The sequence below is a fragment of the Daldinia loculata genome (assembly GCF_022478755.1).
Source record: "Daldinia loculata strain CBS 113971 unplaced genomic scaffold F4817scaffold_8, whole genome shotgun sequence".
Lineage (NCBI taxonomy): Eukaryota > Fungi > Ascomycota > Sordariomycetes > Xylariales > Hypoxylaceae > Daldinia > Daldinia loculata.
The window spans coordinates 709727-728864 of NW_026054862.1; the positions used below are offsets into that span (position 1 = coordinate 709727).

At 49.3% G+C, this 19138-nt stretch overlaps 10 protein-coding genes across 10 annotated transcripts; 5 read left to right on the forward strand and 5 right to left on the reverse strand.

Moving 5' to 3' along the window:
- Nucleotides 1-102: 102 nt before the first annotated feature.
- Nucleotides 103-1652, reverse strand: F4817DRAFT_356959 (putative prohibitin PHB1; the record flags this gene model as incomplete). The annotated part of the gene is made up of 3 exons (XM_049305861.1): nucleotides 103-618; nucleotides 711-1010; nucleotides 1650-1652. 3 exons carry the CDS (start codon nucleotides 1650-1652, stop codon nucleotides 103-105), a joined length of 819 nt encoding a protein of 272 aa, XP_049162033.1.
- Nucleotides 1202-2242, forward strand: F4817DRAFT_328970 (cytochrome b-c1 complex subunit 8). The gene is made up of 3 exons (XM_049302207.1): nucleotides 1202-1482; nucleotides 1614-1998; nucleotides 2066-2242. The coding sequence occupies exons 2-3, from the start codon at nucleotides 1826-1828 to the stop codon at nucleotides 2115-2117; spliced, it is 225 nt and encodes a 74-aa protein (XP_049162034.1). The 5' UTR covers nucleotides 1202-1482; nucleotides 1614-1825; the 3' UTR covers nucleotides 2118-2242.
- Nucleotides 2243-2688: 446 nt separating this feature from the next.
- F4817DRAFT_356961 (21 kDa subunit of NADH dehydrogenase) lies at nucleotides 2689-3444 on the forward strand (the record flags this gene model as incomplete). The annotated part of the gene is made up of 3 exons (XM_049305862.1): nucleotides 2689-2742; nucleotides 2829-3337; nucleotides 3420-3444. The coding sequence occupies 3 exons, from the start codon at nucleotides 2689-2691 to the stop codon at nucleotides 3442-3444; spliced, it is 588 nt and encodes a 195-aa protein (XP_049162035.1).
- Nucleotides 3354-4424, reverse strand: F4817DRAFT_285843 (DUF1715-domain-containing protein). The gene has a single exon (XM_049299595.1). It carries the CDS (start codon nucleotides 4291-4293, stop codon nucleotides 3697-3699), a length of 597 nt encoding a protein of 198 aa, XP_049162036.1. The 5' UTR covers nucleotides 4294-4424; the 3' UTR covers nucleotides 3354-3696.
- A 280-nt stretch (nucleotides 4425-4704) lies between these two features.
- On the forward strand, nucleotides 4705-5880 carry F4817DRAFT_285858 (acyl-CoA N-acyltransferase). Its single transcript, XM_049299596.1, has 2 exons — nucleotides 4705-5106; nucleotides 5181-5880. Exons 1-2 carry the CDS (start codon nucleotides 4794-4796, stop codon nucleotides 5600-5602), a joined length of 735 nt encoding a protein of 244 aa, XP_049162037.1. The 5' UTR covers nucleotides 4705-4793; the 3' UTR covers nucleotides 5603-5880.
- A 2-nt stretch (nucleotides 5881-5882) lies between these two features.
- F4817DRAFT_328978 (uncharacterized protein) lies at nucleotides 5883-8723 on the reverse strand. The gene has a single exon (XM_049302208.1). The coding sequence runs from the start codon at nucleotides 8454-8456 to the stop codon at nucleotides 6159-6161; it is 2298 nt and encodes a 765-aa protein (XP_049162038.1). The 5' UTR covers nucleotides 8457-8723; the 3' UTR covers nucleotides 5883-6158.
- F4817DRAFT_328981 (nagb/rpia/CoA transferase-like protein) lies at nucleotides 8724-10989 on the reverse strand. The gene is made up of 3 exons (XM_049302209.1): nucleotides 10552-10989; nucleotides 9405-10493; nucleotides 8724-9340 (listed from the first exon to the last, which is right to left on the reverse strand). The coding sequence occupies exons 1-3, from the start codon at nucleotides 10647-10649 to the stop codon at nucleotides 9244-9246; spliced, it is 1284 nt and encodes a 427-aa protein (XP_049162039.1). The 5' UTR covers nucleotides 10650-10989; the 3' UTR covers nucleotides 8724-9243.
- A 314-nt stretch (nucleotides 10990-11303) lies between these two features.
- F4817DRAFT_328984 (NLI interacting factor-like phosphatase-domain-containing protein) lies at nucleotides 11304-13955 on the forward strand. The gene is made up of 3 exons (XM_049302210.1): nucleotides 11304-13111; nucleotides 13170-13398; nucleotides 13479-13955. The coding sequence occupies exons 1-3, from the start codon at nucleotides 11927-11929 to the stop codon at nucleotides 13631-13633; spliced, it is 1569 nt and encodes a 522-aa protein (XP_049162040.1). The 5' UTR covers nucleotides 11304-11926; the 3' UTR covers nucleotides 13634-13955.
- A 2270-nt stretch (nucleotides 13956-16225) lies between these two features.
- F4817DRAFT_328989 (DUF1761-domain-containing protein) lies at nucleotides 16226-17659 on the forward strand. The gene is made up of 3 exons (XM_049302211.1): nucleotides 16226-16872; nucleotides 17023-17327; nucleotides 17382-17659. Exons 1-3 carry the CDS (start codon nucleotides 16860-16862, stop codon nucleotides 17514-17516), a joined length of 453 nt encoding a protein of 150 aa, XP_049162041.1. The 5' UTR covers nucleotides 16226-16859; the 3' UTR covers nucleotides 17517-17659.
- An 8-nt stretch (nucleotides 17660-17667) lies between these two features.
- Nucleotides 17668-18998, reverse strand: F4817DRAFT_285952 (L30e-like protein). Its single transcript, XM_049299597.1, has 2 exons — nucleotides 18471-18998; nucleotides 17668-18361 (listed from the first exon to the last, which is right to left on the reverse strand). Exons 1-2 carry the CDS (start codon nucleotides 18781-18783, stop codon nucleotides 17970-17972), a joined length of 705 nt encoding a protein of 234 aa, XP_049162042.1. The 5' UTR covers nucleotides 18784-18998; the 3' UTR covers nucleotides 17668-17969.
- Between the last annotated feature and the right edge of the window lie 140 nt (nucleotides 18999-19138).

A 19138-nucleotide genomic window follows, 5' to 3' on the forward strand; every position in this document is an offset into this window, starting at 1 on the left:
ACTAGTTGTAACACATTATTCGTACCCCGAAGTGGAGAATCGGGCAGTTCATTGCTAATATACACATGGCCTCATTTTTGGATATCCTTCTCCTAGCCCGCCTTATGCCTTGCCCATCGAAAGTAAGAATTGCCCGCTGCCCCCTTGCTTGCTGCTGCCCGGCAGATACGAAACATTCGGATTCGGAGCCAGGATCTGAGCGATCTCGCGGCTGGCCTCGATCTTACGGATCTGGATGAGGCCGTCACCGAACTTGGCGATGGCCCTGGAGATGGTCTCGGCACTCTCAGCCTCTCCTTCGGCGCGGATAACGTTGGCCTGGCGCTCCTGTTCGGCCTTCTCGACGATGAAGCGGGCACGCTCGGCGTCCTGCTGGGCGATCTGCTTCTGCTCGACGGCCTTGGTGAATTCCTTGCCGAAGGTCATGTGGGTGATGGACACGTCCTCGAGCGCGATGTTGAACTCGGAGGCGCGTTTCATCAGGTCCGTCCGGATCCGCTGCGATACGGCTTCGCGCTGCGTGATTAGTTCTGCGGCGTCGAATTGTGCGACGATGGACTTTAAGACTTCGTTGCCGATGGAGGGGAGCACACGCTCGTCGTAGTCGGTGCCGAGGTTCTGGGGGGTTGGGTTAGCTTTGGCTGTTGCTTCTATAATTCTTGTTGCGTTGTCTCCGTCTTTCGTAGGAGCTTGAGCAAGGAAGAACGCACTTGGTAGATCTTGGGTAGGGACTTGACATCAGGTCGATGTAGCACTCTCAGCGTTAAGCTGACCATTTGCAGATCCTTGCTTCCGGTCGTAGTAGCGATATTTCTGGGCTTAGTGCGAACATCGAAGATAATACTGCGCTGTAGCCATGGTACCAGGAAGTGGGTGCCCTCGTTGATGACGGTCTCTTTGACTCCCTGTATTCTGTCGAAGATGACGGCCCTCGAGCCGCCGCGGACGTCGTATATAGAGGCTTGAAGCAGGGCGGAGGCGCCAATCGCGGGGATCGCCAGCCGGTATATCTGTCTGAGACCGTATTCCATTGCTGCGAATTTGGGTGCTTCGCGTTTCGTTTGTGGTCCGTTGTTTCTAAGCTTTCCACTAGGTCTGGAAGATATTGGATGGAGCTCCCGGCTTGAGAAATCGTTAGGATGTTAGCGGGCGGATTGGACGGGAAAAAAGATGGTCTGTGCACTAGGATTATTTTGGAGGGGCTCTGATTAGGTACTTCCATAATCGGAGCTAAGGTTATCCGGGAAGTCAAGCCACATGGGGCGATGCATCTTTAGCTTGACCAATGTTACCTACTGCCAATCGAACCCGGCTCGGTAACATCTTCAATTTTGACGTCGCGAATTTCAACCGAAACTCTATTCCTCACCTTCTATCTCCCGTAATTGAACCACTCGCGTGTCAATTGAATTCGATATTCACGATGCGACCTACTCAAGCTCTTATGGGTGGTGGCGAGGGCCCCATCGGCAGACATGGAAAGTGAGTTTTCTTCGAGAGACTGGGCTGCGTCTTTTTTTCCTCTCTGGATCCTAGCTTTCGCAACGAACTAGCTACGCACGCTGTACTTATGAAACCCATTTCTCGCAGACCTGCTGACTCTTCTATTATAGGTTCCTGGGCGGCTGGGGCAACTTCGGTGAGTGAACCATATTCGAATTCGAGCTGGGATCGGTGTGAATGTTAGAAAGAGTTGGAATGCGTCTATAAAATGGATGGATGGATGATGTTACTGGGACAATGGACTAGCTATCGGGCACCGATCGAATATTACGCAGATTACGGACGTTAGAACGATATACTAACGAGGAGGATTATAGGTGGCATGCCGCAAAAAGGTATCATCAGCTACACCCTGAGCGCAAACAGGCAGAACCCGCTCGCCGGTACCGCGCACGCTGCCATCTTCAACACCTGGCGACGATTCAGCGCACAGGTCCTCTACGTCGCTCCCCCCCTGATCTTCTTCTACTACGCCATGTCGTGGGCCACCGACCGGTATGCTTTATCTTAGACCCTCATAGCACGAATGAATGGCTTTTCGAACTAGACTAACACCGCGCAGAAACCACTACCTCAACTCTAAGGCCGGTCGCCAGGAGTTCGCTGGCGAATAGATGGGTCCTCGTAGATAATAGACAACGGAGGTTAATCTGTCGTGTGTAGACAAGACCTTGTATACCTACTATCAATAGACTAGAGCGCAAGAGCTACGAATATCCAAATTCTCTTTTATTTCTGAGTCGATAGCATACTTAACGATGAATTCGTAGACATCTGGTTTATAATTTCTACGGAAGTATTCCATATCATACGCCATGTGCTTGCTAAAGCCAAGTACATGAGGCCGACATGACATGTATGTGGTCTCATACAGGACTACAATAAAGGATATAATAACTGTAATAACCCAAGGCGAGCATTCAACTATATTAAGTATAGAACGTAGCCTACTCCTAAGCACTTTCGTTGTAATTCCAAAGTCCCAATATGGCACCGGCTATTGCTTCTTAGGTTAGGTACTTAGGTACAAGCGTGTTTACCGACCAAGCAGAATTGACGTAAAGGTAATCTAGCCGGTAATTCCTCGGCAAATCCCTAACCAGAACCATCTCATCTCGAAATAAGCTCACTTCAACAACCAAGCGACAACATCCAAGTAGATCTCTCCCCTCCTAAATAGCCACAATGGCCTCCAACGCAGTTGCGAAAGCTGTAGGAGGCGTAGTGAGCATTAGCCAAGTATGTAACGCCCCTTTATCCGTCGAATTGACGGTAATTAGTAACCCCGGGGCCATTACGTTGTTAATTAACGATCATGTCCCTAGAAACAAACCCTCCAGTCCACCGGTATATGGGAGCGCATCCGGCGCGCCTTCGCCGTCGACCCGAACCGCTCGAACGGTATCCCGCTTAACCCGCACTACCGCAACCCGACGCCGGGTGGCCAGGACCCGTTAAACTACGACGACCCGGTGACGATACCGGCGGGCGACATCGCGGACAACCCGTACTGGAAGCGAGATACGCGGCGCGCGTACCCGAGGCTAAGCTTCGTCACGCAGGGCGACGCCGTGGCCCTGCTTACCGTCGGCAGCGCCGCCGCTCCCAAGCAAGAGCTCATCGGCGAGGCGGGCCAGAAGCAGCTCGTTGCCGTGCAGGAGCAGGGCAAGACGGGCGGTCTGGCGGCGTACTTTGAGAAGAGCAAGGATGCGGCTAGGCAGGCTTTGTTCGTGAATGGGCTGCCGCCGCTGCCGAGCGGAGAGAAGAAGCATAGTGATGGTAGTTGGAAGGTGCATGAATACGCGCTGAGCGAGGAGAGCGCGTACCCCGAATCGTAAGTACACTCTGTCAATTATGGATTTCTATGGACTGTGATGGGGATAATATGATGAGAGAGATGCTAATGTGCTGCATAGATACCCTTGCCGGAATTTCAAATAGACTTAGACATGCCATGTGTACGGTGGAGCAAGTTGTAGATATGAGAAAAACCAGCTCCTAATATCAGATTCCCTCACGATTTACACACTCTTTAGCGGTGACGGTGCTTCTAAAATTAATAGTTCATCCGAGTTTATAGCCGGTCTAACTGTTTCGTTGGCGTGTGCCTGATTCTAGATGCCATGGTATAAGCTTCTTACACGAAGATGCTAGTAGCTAATCCACCCCCCTTCAATCACTAATTTAAGGCATTCATATATTGCCCATCACCACTTCTGTCCTCTGCGGTATCCTCCCGATGTCCTCGATGTTCTCATTCTTCTGGGCTGGCTGGCGGTTCCTGTTGGCTGAGCTTTTATCACCGGCTCCTTCACCGATGGCCCGCTCGATCATCTTGACTCTGGATTGGGCGCCCTTCAACCTGCTGTCGAAGTCATTGACGGACTCGTCATCGTTCTTAGTCGACAGCGTTCCAGGCTCCAGTATGCCATACAGCATGGTGATGTTCTTTTCCAGTCGCGGGTTGCTATTGAGAGGTGGTAACCTTTTTGGTTCGGAGTCCTTCTCATCTTGAGAACTAGATGATAGCCCAGTCTGCGCCAGCTCCTGCTGTGAATTGCTATCGAGTGTAGATGGCTCCTGTTGGTTGGGTAGCCGGCTTTGCCAGACTATAGCTTTGCCTTGCAACCGGCCCGCTTCTAAGAATTTCTCGAATCCCGTCTTCATACCGACAGAGCGGCCTTCGATCCGGCCGGCTTCAGCACCATCCTTGTAGCCCTCGTCGTAGCCTTCCTTGTAGTACTGCTCTTCTAGGTTCAGAATATCATCAAACAGGTCGTCTGAAGGCATATTCGAAGGTCGTATATTTGAAGATGTGATTTGACACCAATAATAATAAATTATGCTTCCTATGGATTTTAATTTTGCCGCCGATATATCCTGGCTCCGAGTCTAGTATAAGTTTACGGATTACTTCAAAGTAGAAATGGCCGAATCGGAATGGAGGGGCAGATACGTGGGGCAAGATAAAGCTGTGTATGCATTTAAAGATCTTATTCAATAGAAAGAGAATACCTGGCATTCCTAAGAATATTAGTACAAGCGGAAGTAACCCCGCCAAACTCTATTATTATCGATATCAATATAAAGCTTTGGTTGTGCGACTCTTAATCATACATAAGCTAGGTACAGCTCACTTTACCTTCACCTTACATACCTACGTACCAACTACACTAGACGGCGACTCGTCGAGTATCGGAGCCTCTTCTTTGTAGCAAGGGCAGGGGCACAAAACAATCAATTACCCCAACAAGAAGTAAACGAAGGACACGGACAGACAGACAGACACAATGGATATTAGGCGCCTCGAGGCGCGGGACATCCCGCTGATCCAGCATGCGAACTTGGAAAACCTACCCGAGAATTACTTCATGAAATACTATCTATACCACGCCCTATCATGGCCTCAGCTCAGCTACGTCGCCGTCGACGTGTCGCGACCCAAGAAGACCCCCTACGACTACCCCAAGATCGTAGGATACGTCCTTGCTAAGATGGAGGAGGAGCCCTCCGACGGCGTCCAGCACGGCCACATCACCTCGCTGTCCGTCATGCGCACCCACCGCCGCCTGGGCATCGCCGAGAAGCTCATGAGGCAAAGCCGTGGGTTCCCTCCCCCCTCTCTACACCTATATGTATTGCAATAGAACACCCCACTGACGAAAGCAACACAACAGAACTAGCCATGGTCGAAACCTTCGGCGCGCAATACGTAAGCCTCCACGTGCGCGTCTCCAACAAAGCCGCCATCCACCTCTACACCAAGACCCTAGGCTTCGACCAGGAGAAGACCGAGCCCAAGTACTATGCCGACGGCGAAGACGCCCACTGCATGCGCCTCGACCTGTCCTCCATCCGCGAGCAGATCCGCGACGCCCAGCTCGACGCCGAAGACGACAACAACAACAACAACGGCGACAACAACAACAACGGCGGCGACGAACCCCTCGACGAGGGCGATCCCGTCGGCGATGCCGGCAAGGCCGACGATAAGAAGGCCCTGCCGAATCGCCCCAAGGAGACTAAGCGCAAGGTTAAGGTTGGCCGCGCCCTGGGCGTGCAGGCGTTGGTGGAGAAGGATGAGAGTAAGCATTCTTAGAGAGAGTGTGCGTGTGTCGTTGTGTGTGAAGTTGGGACGGGTTAAGGGAAGGTTATGCCGTAGAAAAGGGAAAGATGACTCGGTTTCTTCGAGGGAGTCGTAGAGGTTTTCTTGCGGCATGGCATCAGTTGAATAGCATTTGCTCCTGGTTCGGAAAAAGGGCCAGTATAGGTTCACCTTAAGAGTTATGTTATGGCGTAGGTACATATCCTAGAGACACTTCATGTTTTTACGCATAAGGCACGGGTGTTGAAGCGGAAAAGACAGCATTCTATGAGAGTGTTATATCTGTTTACTTGGTGAAATCATCGTCTCTTGAAAGTTATTATACATAAGTGTCGTAATTTGACCGAAATCTCGAGTCTCTAGGAAATCATACTATAACCATAGCCAGCAAACTCCCGCCACCTTTCGTGAATGGCTTGGTTCCGTGTCCTCATGTCGATATACCCTCAACCCTGCCCATCCATACCTAGAACAAATTGCAATATCCGTTAAAAAGTTTAGCCCCTAAACATCCCCTCCACCCTCTTCGACACTGCGGTTCTCGTCTCGTCTATCCGCGCTGATGCTCTTCCTCCTGCAACCTCCTCGCAAGCTCCTCATCGGCCTGTAACTGCAAGCCTTCAAACCGTAACCTCTCGACATCCTGTTGCAGCCTCTCGATCTCATCTTCCAGGACCGCGGCCTTCCTCTCCTTATTCGTGCTCTTCTTGTCCCCGCCCCGTTCTTCTCCCTCACGCAGCGCCGCCTCCGTCCGCTCCCGCTCGATCGTCTCGCGTAGCGCCCTTAGCGAGCGTGCCTTGCCTGTGATCTCCGCGTCTAGGGTGTCTGCTGCCTGGAGCTTGTCGTTTGTCGGTGCTGGTGCTGGTACTGGTACTGGTGCTGGCGGCGGCGGCGGCGGTGCTGAACCCCAGGGAGAGTACTCCCTGTGAACAGAGGCCCACATAGCGGCAGCCGCCGTGGCAGCCGCTTGGGCGCGGGCTGCATTCGCTGTCCTCTGCGCTTCAGCCCGCGCCATGTTCACCTCTGCTTGTGCGTGAGCTCTAGCTTGGTTTGCTTGCTGTTGCGCAAGATCTCTGGCTTGATTGGCTTGTTGTTGTGCAAGATCTCTCGCTTGCTCGGCCTGCTGTTTTGCGTGTTGGACGTGCGCTTCCCAGGGGCGCGGATGGTGGCCGCCGAAGGGTCCGCCTCGCCCTCTGCCGCCGCGACCGAAGGGGAAACCGGGACCTCCGAATGGGAAGCTTGGTACGTTGATTGGGTGATTGCCAGGGACGTGGCTAGGCACGCTAGGCATAGCAGGAATAGGCATGTCACCGACTACCGGTGGGAAAGGGTGGGAAGAGCTAGCAGCACCAGGACCGCGTCTAGAATGTCCTTCCATCTCGCGCTCGGCACTTCTGACGTCGCGCTGTAGATTTCTCTGCTCTCGCTTCTCGGCCCTTCTCCGCTCCCGGCGCTCGCGTTTATGCGCTCTCTTCTGCTCCCTCTTCTCTTTACGCAGCGACCTCGCGCGTCGCTTTTGCTCCCGCTTGAGGGTTTTAAATCGCGCGAGCAACGCTTGCACCTCTCGGCGCATCGCCTGCCTATTAACCTCCCTGTCGTCAGCTGGTAGAGGAGCGTTCTTCGCGGCCTTGATTTCGGACCGCAACGCCTTGAGCATCTCCTTGGTCACGGGCTGCTCTGGGTGGTCAAGCCATGTGCGGATCGACTGCTTGGCATAAGGAAGCTGAGAGTCGTTTAAATCATCGCAGTCAGGAAGGCTGCCGATGCTGGACCCCGAATCTGAGTCTGACGAGGAAGAACCGCTAGAGCTCGAGCTGGGTGAGCGGTCGCGCGATCCGTGGTGACCATGGTCAGGACGATCTCGCCACCAGCGCCCTCGGCCACAGCCACGCCCTATGCCGTGTTCGCCAAAACCTCTTCCTTGCTGGAAATCACCAAAAGGACCGGGTCCGGCAGGAAAGTCACGGGTTCCTGGGCCAGCAAAGGGGGAGCTGCCATCAGCAGGTTGACCGCCCCAACGCACGCCATTGCGATCTACTTCGAACGAGTCGCCGAACGAGACGCGATCATTGTCGATAGTGAGACGCCCCATACGGAGGCCTCGGCTGTTTGCCTCGAGGGGTCTGAACGGGTTCCACCACGATCTGGAAGATTGCCCCTGGGGTTGAGGGTGAGACTGGGGTTCGACAGGGGGAATTTGTTGGGTGGCGGGTGTTCGCGATGTGCTGGGGGGTTGAGGCGTAGCTCGCTCAATAGTCACGCCTCTAGGGCCAAAGAAGCCATCATTCCATTCTCGGATCATGGCATCGACGTCATGCGAAGATTGCGTCGCCAAATTAGTAGATAATTTAATTTGGCCTAGTTGCGCCTCGGCAATGCTTCTGTTAGTATTTGACGATTGCTTCTCGTCCTCAGCCTGTAATTTACGCTCGATGACATTCGAGTTCGCCCGCGAGGCATGGTCCGGCAAGAGGTAATTAAGAAATGTCTGCCAGTCCTGCTCGGTAGTGTCATGTTCTCTTGCCCAGCCCGGGTATGGGAAATCATCTGGAGAAGCATCCTCTGTAATAGCTAACGAAATTACAAAGGTTTTGCCGGTCGCACCTCTGAGAGCAGGGCGCGACTCGAAGTAAGAATGAGCAGAAGCTATTGTATGATGATCGTCACTACCAGGGAAGTTGAAGTGCGACTCTCGCGGGGTTTCCGGTGGGGTGTAGACTGTAGTGCTATGGGATGATGTGGTAACAGAGACATTGTCGTCGTTCGCCCCGGGTTGAGCGACAGGTGAACGACTTGAATGTGAATGAATGTCAGTTTCGGTATACGGGGGTGGCGGAACGTCGTCCATCGTAAGTTTGTTGATTGAGAAATATGGTGTTGTTGTAGAAGGGAAGATATCTACTACTGAGGCTTTGATGGGAGCTTAGGTACCTAATGTAGAGCTTATGTACCTAAGGTTAGGTACCTAAGGTTAGGTAGGTACCTATGAAATATAGGTAGGTTTAATAGTGTTACCTGCTAAGGACTCGGATGAAGTATACATGTAGGTAACTAAGTATTAATATTTCTTATATAAGTGCAACATGCATGCAGTTTTTAAAAGGCAAACATAACATGAAAAACCAGATATATCCGATGGGCTTGAGGATACTTTTTTATTTATCTACGTGACCAACCTATTCAGATCCTTCTAGGAGAGACAATTAGGTCCGGTCTGCGCCTCTATAGAAGGTGTTTTAATTGGCGGCTGAGCTGTTCAGCCCTGGAGACGAATCCCTGAATGAGATTCGCTCGATCCCGAGTGGAGGAGGGCCAAGCTTCTGTCAATCAACCCACCCCACGTTCTATTGAGCTGCTCCGTCAGCGTTTGCTCGCCAAGAATCCCTGCACTTGCATCCGAAGCTACCTGTTATTGTGGTAAAGGTGACGCGGCCACCACGATTACACACGCTTGCCTACACAAGGCTGCCTCAAAGATGAGTCAAACTACCGGGGTATTCGAATGAGCTTTGCATCCTAGAAACAGATGCCGGTCTTACTCGGGGAAATATTTCCTGCTAGAAACGTCCACCTTCACATTGCCTATATGACTACCATAGAGTGTCGCAATTAGACATGACGGCGTACCATCTAAATCATCTCTGGATTCTCCCAAAGAGGTCAAAGTTGATGTCATCCTCCTTATAATGATCGGCTATAAGACCATGCAAGTGGTCTTTAGAGTGCGCACCCCTATTATGAAGAGTTAGCAATTGCTAGACTTGTAACAACTCAATACTTTGAAGAAATCACTTACAAGTTCGTAATATACGTGTTGACAAGGTCGGTAGGAATAAACTCAGCGATAGCATTCTTTACTCTCACCTGTCCAACCATTTCACCGTCTGCGAAGTTAACATACTTAGAAGGGCCCCCCCATTCAACAAACCCTCCATGATAGAAACGACTATCAGGACTGAGCTTATAGACGCCGCCTAGGACAATGACTGTCCGGCCTTGCTCTCGAGCGGCGCGAGCGATGACTGCAGCACCGGAGTCGACTATAACTCCGCCCTTCTTTGTAATCGCCCGAGCTCCGAGAATGACTTTGTTGACTTTCGACATGTAAGCCATGAGGCCGACGTTCATGATATTAACTACAGTCGATCCAGAGGACGACAAAGATTTTCGTAGGGAGGTATACGGGTCATCGTCGGTAGAGGCTGTGGATGGGTCGACAACGAGAAATACCGTAAACTTCCTTTTCGATGCGGCTCGTAGAAGAAACTTCTGAACTGTTCTTGAGGGCTGGTGAACTAAGATGTAATCTCCTGGGTGGATGACGATCTCGGCGTAGGCTTGGACCTGTTCATCAACCTGCCTTATCTCATCCATAATTTCTTCGATTCCGTCAATCACTTCAGACCTAAGTGCCTGTATGTTTGTAGATTGTGGAAATCCCTGTGGCGTGGAGGCCCCCGAGCCCAGCTTGGGCGTGGAACCCGGCGAGGGGATAAAGTCTGGGTCTGAGAGAAGGTTGAACATTGACTGCGTGCGGGCAAAGGACCCAAGGGCGACTAGCGAGGGAAGTCGAGTTGATTTTGAGATGGGGATAGGCTCTATTGCGGGAGGTAAAGTAGGAGTTCTGTCAGTAGGCGAGTCGCTACCCGCGTCGTTTCGATCCTCCGAGGCTTCATCTCGTATTAATCCTAGAACTCGCTTCACGACGTTGCCAATAACCAGCTCGTGAGGTTGCGCTGTCACAAGTTTCCTGCCGACTAACTGTATGCGCCCGATGAGTTGATCAACGTCGGACCATTTATCCTTGGCGACGACTTGAAGTAGTATATGTGCCGTAGCTATCGCGCAAGATTCGGAGCCTCGTATCTGCCGTCGCTTCAGGAGGCTACGCCGCATATATCAGTCCCAACCTTAGACGGCACGGCATAGAATTTCGCTCTTACGATATCAAAAATTCCACAGAAGCGTCTACCGGTCGACTCTTTAATGTGTCGAGAAACTTGTCCAGGTCGGGCGCATAGCCCCCCTTAGGAGGTGCCATTTCTCGTGGTCTAGGAGTTCCTTAGGAGGGGTATCTGGCTGTATGCGAAGCTTCAATAACTAGTGCGGCGATCTTGAGGATAGTATTGGTCGGCGCAAATAGAGCGTAATCAGCAACGTCTAAATCTTGCTGGGAAGTAAAATTCTAGAATATAAAGGCTTCGGTAGGTAAATTATGTAAAGACACAATAACTCGTTCGTATAGAGTTGGCTTAGTGTCTCTGTAATAGGAGATAATTGCAAATGTTTTGCTGAATTATCGATATGGAGTCTTTTTGCGAGAATTGTGAGTCAAGGACGATCATAAGAGAAAAAAAGGTACGTACGTAGATGGACCAGATCTACATCCATTAGGTACAATTTGAACGTACCTCCCGTACGTGCAGGACATGTACTAGGATATCTCGTTGCATGGCGGGGTTCGTTGCATTGTGGACACGGGCATTCAACACGTGATAGTCAATTTGCTCCTTAAAAAGGTACCTAGGTACCCTATAATGCTAAGAGGATGTGCCTAGCAATGCGTTAGCGGGACAATGTCACTAATTTCCAGTGGTACGGTGGTGGTCCTGTGGTGGTCTTGGCTCCAATAGTTCTGTTCTGTTGGGTCCCCCCCCCGGCGCAGCTGTAATTCTCAAAGAGACTCTATCGCAATAAACTCCCTTAAGACTGCCCTACCTTACCTCCCTAATCTTTTTAAAGTGAGGCTTCTAGAGCTCTCTTGGCTGAACAAAGACGACACTTCGTAACACTTGCAACATTTCGCGACTTGCGTGTTTCTTGAATCTGACCTACCACAGCGATAAAGCTTGATAATACGTATCATATACCCTATTCCCTATTCTATTACCTAGCAGGAATGAAATATTTGGAAAACGTAGATAGATTCTACTATCACTATTGCGCGTAGCTCTCTCAGCCATCATATTCCAACCGAGGTTTGAAAAGAGAAAAAAGGAAAAAAACCCCAATCGCTCTCATCCGAATCCTTTGGACTTTTTTTTTTTTGTACAATACGTCCACAGATTTTTAGAGCATACAAACCATACAGACAGACAATTTCCCCGTCTACCAGCTCCAGCTCCAGCCCCAGCACGGGAGCAAACGCGACTCGGGCAATTCAGCCCGGCCGACCGACCTTGAATTATATTGTCCTTTTTTTCCACCTTCCGCCGTCGCCTCCACCAAATATTTAGCCGTCATAAATAAACTGTGCGAATCTTGCTTGTTATTTAGCGGGCATAATCGGTTCTTCATGGCTTGCAGGTCAACCGGAAGATGAACTCCCTCAATATAATATCCGCGCGCGTCTCCCCGACCTCGAGTCCCGCCCCTTCGCGATCAAACTCCCTGAGCCACATCGGCTTAGCTGTCGCTCAGTCTGATGACAACCCAACGCCTCCAGAGGAAGCATCGCCCAACGAGAAATGCGCAACCACTTCCGAACCGAACGATGGCACATTCACCAGGGAAACCCACCTAGGCAATTTTCTCAGCGCAGACGAGAAGACTCCCTTATTAGACAAAATCGATGCCAAGGAGGCAAATATCCGCTATTACTCGTGGCATATTATCCCCGGGCGCATAGCAAACAGTCTGATAAACTCTATCCGTTTGGTTCTGTCTACCATCGCCGCACCTGGAGTTTATCTCGTCGCTTGCTTTTACGATGAACGGGGGAATTTCGCCCCCTTGCGACAATTCGGGAACCTTTTCGGTATCTACGGGGGCGATGCGCGCAAACTAGCAGCCGACTACCACGAGAGCGTCGCGCTTAATGAAGAGAAGCAAGTCTCCTCTAAGCGTCTCAACCAAGGCTCTAGAGGAAAGTATGCTTTCGCAGCCTCCCGACCGGTACCATCGTCGGGAACTTCATCCTCAGGTCTATCGTCAGAGTCGGAATCGGATATGGTTAGCAGGAAACCAGGTCTCCGCCGCGGCTCCGGTTCTTCCGGTCGCCACGCTCGGTCTAAGTCTCTTGATCCCACCGAAGAGGGTTCGCCAACAAGGAGATCGATAAGGATTAAGTTGAATAACGATGAGGCTATGCGGCAGCGAAAACACAGGAAGGCCCTGTCTACAAGTGCTAGTGGTAGCACTAGCAGCGGCGACGCTTCAGCAGATTTATCGGCTCAACTAAAGTCTCCTACTTCGCCTATCGCGGCTTTGACGAGATATCCTAAGACTCCTGCCCCCCCTAGACCGTTAATACCCCGTCGGCAACCTTCATACGTGCCCTACGAGCCCCTCGATCCGAAGCAACAGAAAACGTTGATATTGGATCTAGACGAGACGTTGATACACAGCATGTCGAAGGGAGGTAGAATGGGTTCGGGACACATGGTCGAAGTGCGGCTGAATACGATGTATGTTGGAAGCGGAGGCCAACAGGCTGTTGGACCTCAGCATCCTATTCTATACTATGTTCATAAGCGGCCGCACTGCGACGAGTTTCTTCGAAAGGTGAGAAGATTAATCTATCGATAACACTAGACTATTATGCTAACCGTGGTCTGCGAAGGTTTGTAAATGGTTCAATCTCGTCGTCTTCACAGCATCGGTACAGGAATACGCAGACCCGGTCATCGACTGGTTGGAATCGGAGAGGAAGTTCTTTTCGGGGAGATACTACCGGCAGCATTGCACATTCAGGCACGGCGCATTTATCAAGGATCTGAGCTCGATAGAACCAGACCTGAGCAAGGTCATGATACTAGACAATAGTCCCTTGAGCTACATGTTCCACCAAGGTAGGATATCCCCTGAACATTCAATATCAAAGTAGGTTTGTTTGCTATTAGTCTGCTAACTAGAGGATTTACATCTGCAGATAATGCGATTCCCATTCAAGGCTGGATCAGTGACCCTACGGATAATGATTTATTGCACCTGGTGCCTCTTCTAGAGGGATTGCAGTACGTTTCTGATGTTAGAGCATTACTTGCATTACGGGGTGGAGAAGACGGACAGCATATGATGACGTGAAGACAATGAAATAAAGACCCTTTGAAGGCAAAAGAACATAGCGGGTGTTAATTGGTATTGGGCGGAGAGGGACTCGATATACCGAGCTAGCATTCCAAGGAACTTTCTACCATTACGTGCTTCGTTGTACAGGTCTACGTTTACGTTATGGCGTTAATATAATAAGTGTACATTTTTTCTAATGGAGTGGGAGACTGCGGAAGAGGCTGGTTCTGTAGCAAGGCAACATGAGAACATTTGGGGACGTATCCTAGTCCGATGCGGTTACGACAACCCAGTGTAGCGCGGAATTGATGAATAGAGACTTGACTGGTTTGCAAAATGGGGTATTCGTTCAATTCACATCGTCATCATTTCGTGAGCTTCCGAAGCTATGACGGTTAAGGCTGACAAAGAGATTCCATCTAATTGCTTCCGGTAACATTCAAGCCACAGCCGAGAAAGCGGGTCTTCTTGTGACCCACCAAGGGGATAGTACTCCGGTCTATGTATGTAGTATCCATGGCCATGGAATGTAACCTCGTGGGTCCGGAATGTAGTCGCAACCTCCAATTAGGTTATGTGTATTTAGCACTTACCCCCCTAGACTAATAGCGTCGGCCAGGGTCAATTCTTGACCCCTAGGTCAATTACTAGCTAAAAGTACAATGGAGTCGCAAAATTTCAATACTTAGTTTTACTAGTGCTTACCACCAAAAATTTTGTATTTTGATTTTTTCGCATCATAGCTTTTATGCGAATACTTGCAATACGCATATCAGGTCTACATGCAAAAGATTAATCTTTTTTTCTTTAACACCACAACGGCCACAACGGCCACAATAGTAATAATTCCAATCAATCTTTATTACGTTGTTTCCGTCGCTATTATCTAATTGATCTAATTTATTTAAATTACTTAAATCTTCGTTTCCAGCCTTTTTCGTTGAATAAGTCTTTATTATTTTTGTCAATATTTAAATTCGTTGACTTTTACAATAGAATCGCAAAATAGATGAGATGGTTGTGGCTTATCTCAGTAGCTCAGACCAGAATTCAAGAAGCAGGCTTCGCCCGCTTGCGCCACGGCGCCACAAAACGCATGGTCCGTGTGTTTGTATCTGTGGGTCACGACTTGAGTGTTTCTCGAATTCTGGTCTGAGTCAACTTGGGCGCCAAGGCCGCAAAAGTGGCACATATTTTTTCAACAATAATCAGTCAACAATAAGTCTACGATGACTTAGTATCCGACAACAACGTACGAAATACCTTCTATTTTTTTGACTCGGGGCTAGTATTTTGCTTTCTCTACCTTCCCATCTTTTTTGCATACCCGTACGGCATCGCGTTGTAATATCGCAGGCCTCAACGTCGAAAAGATAATGTTGGCACATTACCAAAAAAGCCGCAGTCAACAGCACAACAACATCCACAACAACGCCCACAACCACGTATAAAATGATAGAAAATATATCTAGGGCTAATAATTCAATTGCCCCAACATTTTCGTCTTTTTTTTATACCCGTACGACCTTGTCGCGTGTTGCGGCTACCGAGTTACGGCTACCGCGTTGCAACCGGTGTTGCGGCTAATACTGGCCACTTTCATCAACACCACAACAACACCCGCAACCACGTATAAAATGCTTTAGGGGCTATTATTCAATTGCCCAAACTTTTCCGCCTTTTTTTTTTATACCCGTACGGCCTCGTCGCGTGTTGCGGCTACCGCGTTGCGAACGGTGTTGCGAACGGTGTTGCGACCGGTGTTGCGGCTAATATTAGCCACTTTCATCAACACCACAACAACATCCACAACACCTGCAACCACGTATAAAATGCTTTAAGGGCTATTGTTCAATTGCCCAAACCTTCCCGGCTTTTTTTTATACCTGTACGACCTCGTCGCGTGTTGCGGTTACCGTGTTGCGACCGGTGTTGCGATCGGTGTTGCAGCTAATATTGGCCACTTTCAACCCCACTTTCAACACCCTGAAAGACTCGAAACGCATAGATTTAATCGATAAACCTAATAATAAGGTTAGAAAGTATTTGATAGATAGATTATTACTTACATTAAAGCGCGTTAATACTGTTGTTTTGATGCGGCCATGTCTGGTGTAAAAACGACCAAATTGACTCAGACCAGTAATGCGAAATTTTTTTATGAGGGTAAGTCAAGGGTATGATTGGTCAAAAAGTGATGTGGCTAAAAGGGTACAACGAGACGAACCCAAATTTCGCATTACTGGTCTGAGCTACTGAGATAAGTTGTGGCCATCTTTTAAAATATGCATGTTTCAGGAGTAGGTAGTAAACCAGGGGTACGTAATTTTTGGTGGTGCGCCTACCAAAAATTAAGTACTGAATGTTTTTTGTGATTCCATTGTACTTTTAGCTAGTAATTGACCTAGGGGTCAAGAATTGACCCTGGCCGACGCTATTAGTCTAGGGGGGTACATGTAGTTGACGAGCAATGTACCTACCTACCTAGGTTAGGTACCTATCGCAAATTTGGAGACTTCGATTTGCTTAATCATTACATGCATATGTATGTACCTATATGTATTTATATCTCGGTACCTTTGGAGATGAGAGATGTGGGAATGGTATACTGAGAATACCCAACTAAGAAACAGCGCCAATTCGAGAAGGAAAAAACCTCGACATTTTTGTAACTAATAAACTAGAAGCTTGCAACATTATACATAGTAAAGCTCCAGCCACAAATTAACGAGCTTAGATCGGCCATTCTTAGGTCCACGACTCATGATCCATATAAGCCCCGCGACCCAATCAATAACCTAGTGGCGTCAACGACATCTAAAGATATCTATTACGTCATGTTGAACGCCGAACCGAGACTTCGGTGCTTGAGAAGGCTACAATAGTTGGAGGTGAGAGACTTTAGATTTCACCTTGCCGTTACGAAACCGGGATCCATGTATCCCTAGGTAGCCTAAGTACATGTAGCGTAATGTAATGTACAACTATGTAGAGCCTCGGATTATACATACCAAGTTCCTAGTTACGCCATCTATTGAAAATGTTGTTTTCGTCATCGGTGCCGTAGCTTGACGTTATAAGAAGACCTTTTCTCAACGCTCTCCTTCTTCTTTAATCACAAATCATTAAGAACTTCACCAGCGATATCTACTTTCTACAGACGACGATTCGAATTATACATCATTTTATAACTACCTAGTTACATCTAATTATCAAACCATAATATCTGATCACAATCATCATGTCTCTTCACTGTAAGTAACGAGCACCTCGTCCTATTGCTTTCTGAACAAATACAGTTATTAGTCTCATAGGCGTCTCAAGAGTCTTTAGATCTCTAAGGCGTGGCCATCAATTAGCTGTTAGTTATGGACTTTCAAAGGCTAACAAGCACCAATCTCCAGATCTTCCTCCTGTCAAGCCCTCGGCCATCGCCCTCGGAACCGTCTTCAACCACGGTATTGAACTAGCAGTTCTATCCCCGCTATTCGGCCAGACCTACCAGCGAGCCAAGGCTGCCAACACTAAGGAGGAGTTCATCCGATCAAAAGAAGCCGCGTCGACTGCTGCCGCTATAGGAACCTCTCTAGTCGGCTCTGCCCTGCAATCATATGGCATTGGTGCCCTCATCAACGCAACCGGCACTCTTAGCTACAAGGGCGCCGCCTACCTAGGTGCCCTCATCTTCGCGGCTACATCCGCCCCTACAGTATGTCTATCCTACTGCTCAGACGTCAGATATCTCAAACTAACATCATAACAGTACCTTACACAGCTCATCACCGAGAAGCGACCTGTTGACACTGTCGCGGTCGGTGCCACATCAAAGATCCTCGAGACCGTTGGCTTGTCTCTATTCCTCACCTGGTGGGGAACCCGAACCAACCCTTTCGACTAAATTAGGAAAGTTGGAAGGACCTGTGTTTATTAGTTTCCCTGCGGGTTGATATAATGCTAGGAAGCCGTATGGAGTCTGCGTGCTATCACTAGTTGTAGAATGGATAAATCAATAAATGTTCACGAATAATCATCTCGTATCACCCACCAACTTCAACTCGTGAACTGCAAACTCGAGTAACACGCCAGTTTCATTTGAACCAATATTAATTGATCCGCCAACGCAAATATGAAGTGTTTCCCCCAACGCCAGAGGCTACGCCTACGTAGCCAACCGAAACAGTACGTACATTTTGATCCGAAGATGCCCTTGGATGCTTGAAAGGACAGCGAACAACGCCCGCGACTAGGGACCACCAAAGCCGATATTCCTAGGCTAGCTAATAAAATGGCCACGTCGAATGGTGATCTCTCATACAAATACCCAGAGATAATGACCGCAATAAAGTAAAGCCTACGTGAACTTGAGTTGCTTGCTCTCCTTCTCGACCAGCTTGACCAGGTCCTTGTACGCCGCGGCGAAGTCCTCACCATCCTCCTCGGCTATCTTCTCGTCCGCCTTGTCCTTCTTGCCTCCGGTCCGCTTCTCGGTGACCATGACAACACTGGTGGGTCGCTTGGTGCTGCCGGCGGCGCCTAGCTCGGCACGCGACGTGACGAAGATATACGGCACGTTGACGTCCTCGCATAGCACGGGGATATGGCTAATAACATCCATAGGGCTGATGTCGCCGGCTAGGATTACGACGCCCGGGAACGAGGTGTTGCCCGGTCCGCTGGCGGGCGACTTGCGTAGCGACTTGACGACTTCCTTCACGCCACGCTTAAGGGTCTTGTGCTTCGCAGCTATATTTAAAATCACGTTAGCGCTTAGCTGTTCATTAATCTGATAAGGAAATGCATGGAGAAATATGCTGCAGCTGCAGCAAAAGACAAGGATTTAAGATAGACATACCCTTCCGCACGGTCTTCATAATCTTCTTGGTGCCCTTCTCGTCCGCCAATGGCTTCGCAAAGGGTACCAAAGCACCCACTACGGGAACCAGGACCTTAGCAACCTTCTCCTCGCCATCCTTCACGACGGTGACAGACGCCGAGGTGTCAACTTCTAATTGGTCGTCGAGGGCAGCATTGACGACAGTCTTAAGCTTCTCCTTCTTATCTTTCTTGTCCTTCTTGTCTTTCTTAGACTTCGTCACGCCGTCGGCCTCGCTGCGCTTCTTGTCCTTCTTTTCCTTCTTCTCCTTCTCTGGCTTCGTCGACCCCATCTTGTCTCTTGGCGTTCTCGAGGAAACACGCGCAGGTTTTTATTTGAGCGACCGACTTGATCAGACGTACGAGGTCGTCAGGATGGGGGAGTTTTTTGTTGTAGTGGGTGGGTGTTGGACCTCAATGGATCAATTTTCAAATGGTATCAATTGACCGATAAAAAAAAATAAAAAATCGAGCTGGAAATTTTTCTTGATCGATAGGAAGGAAATCTTAGCAGCTTTTCGCGGGGAGCAAATTTAACCAATCAGAAGCTTTGGTGGTTTGGAGTATTCCCGCTTTAGTCTCCAATCGACAGGGGCTTGTACATACCTAATGTGGATCCAAGCATTTAGTAGTTGCAGCTCACTCTTT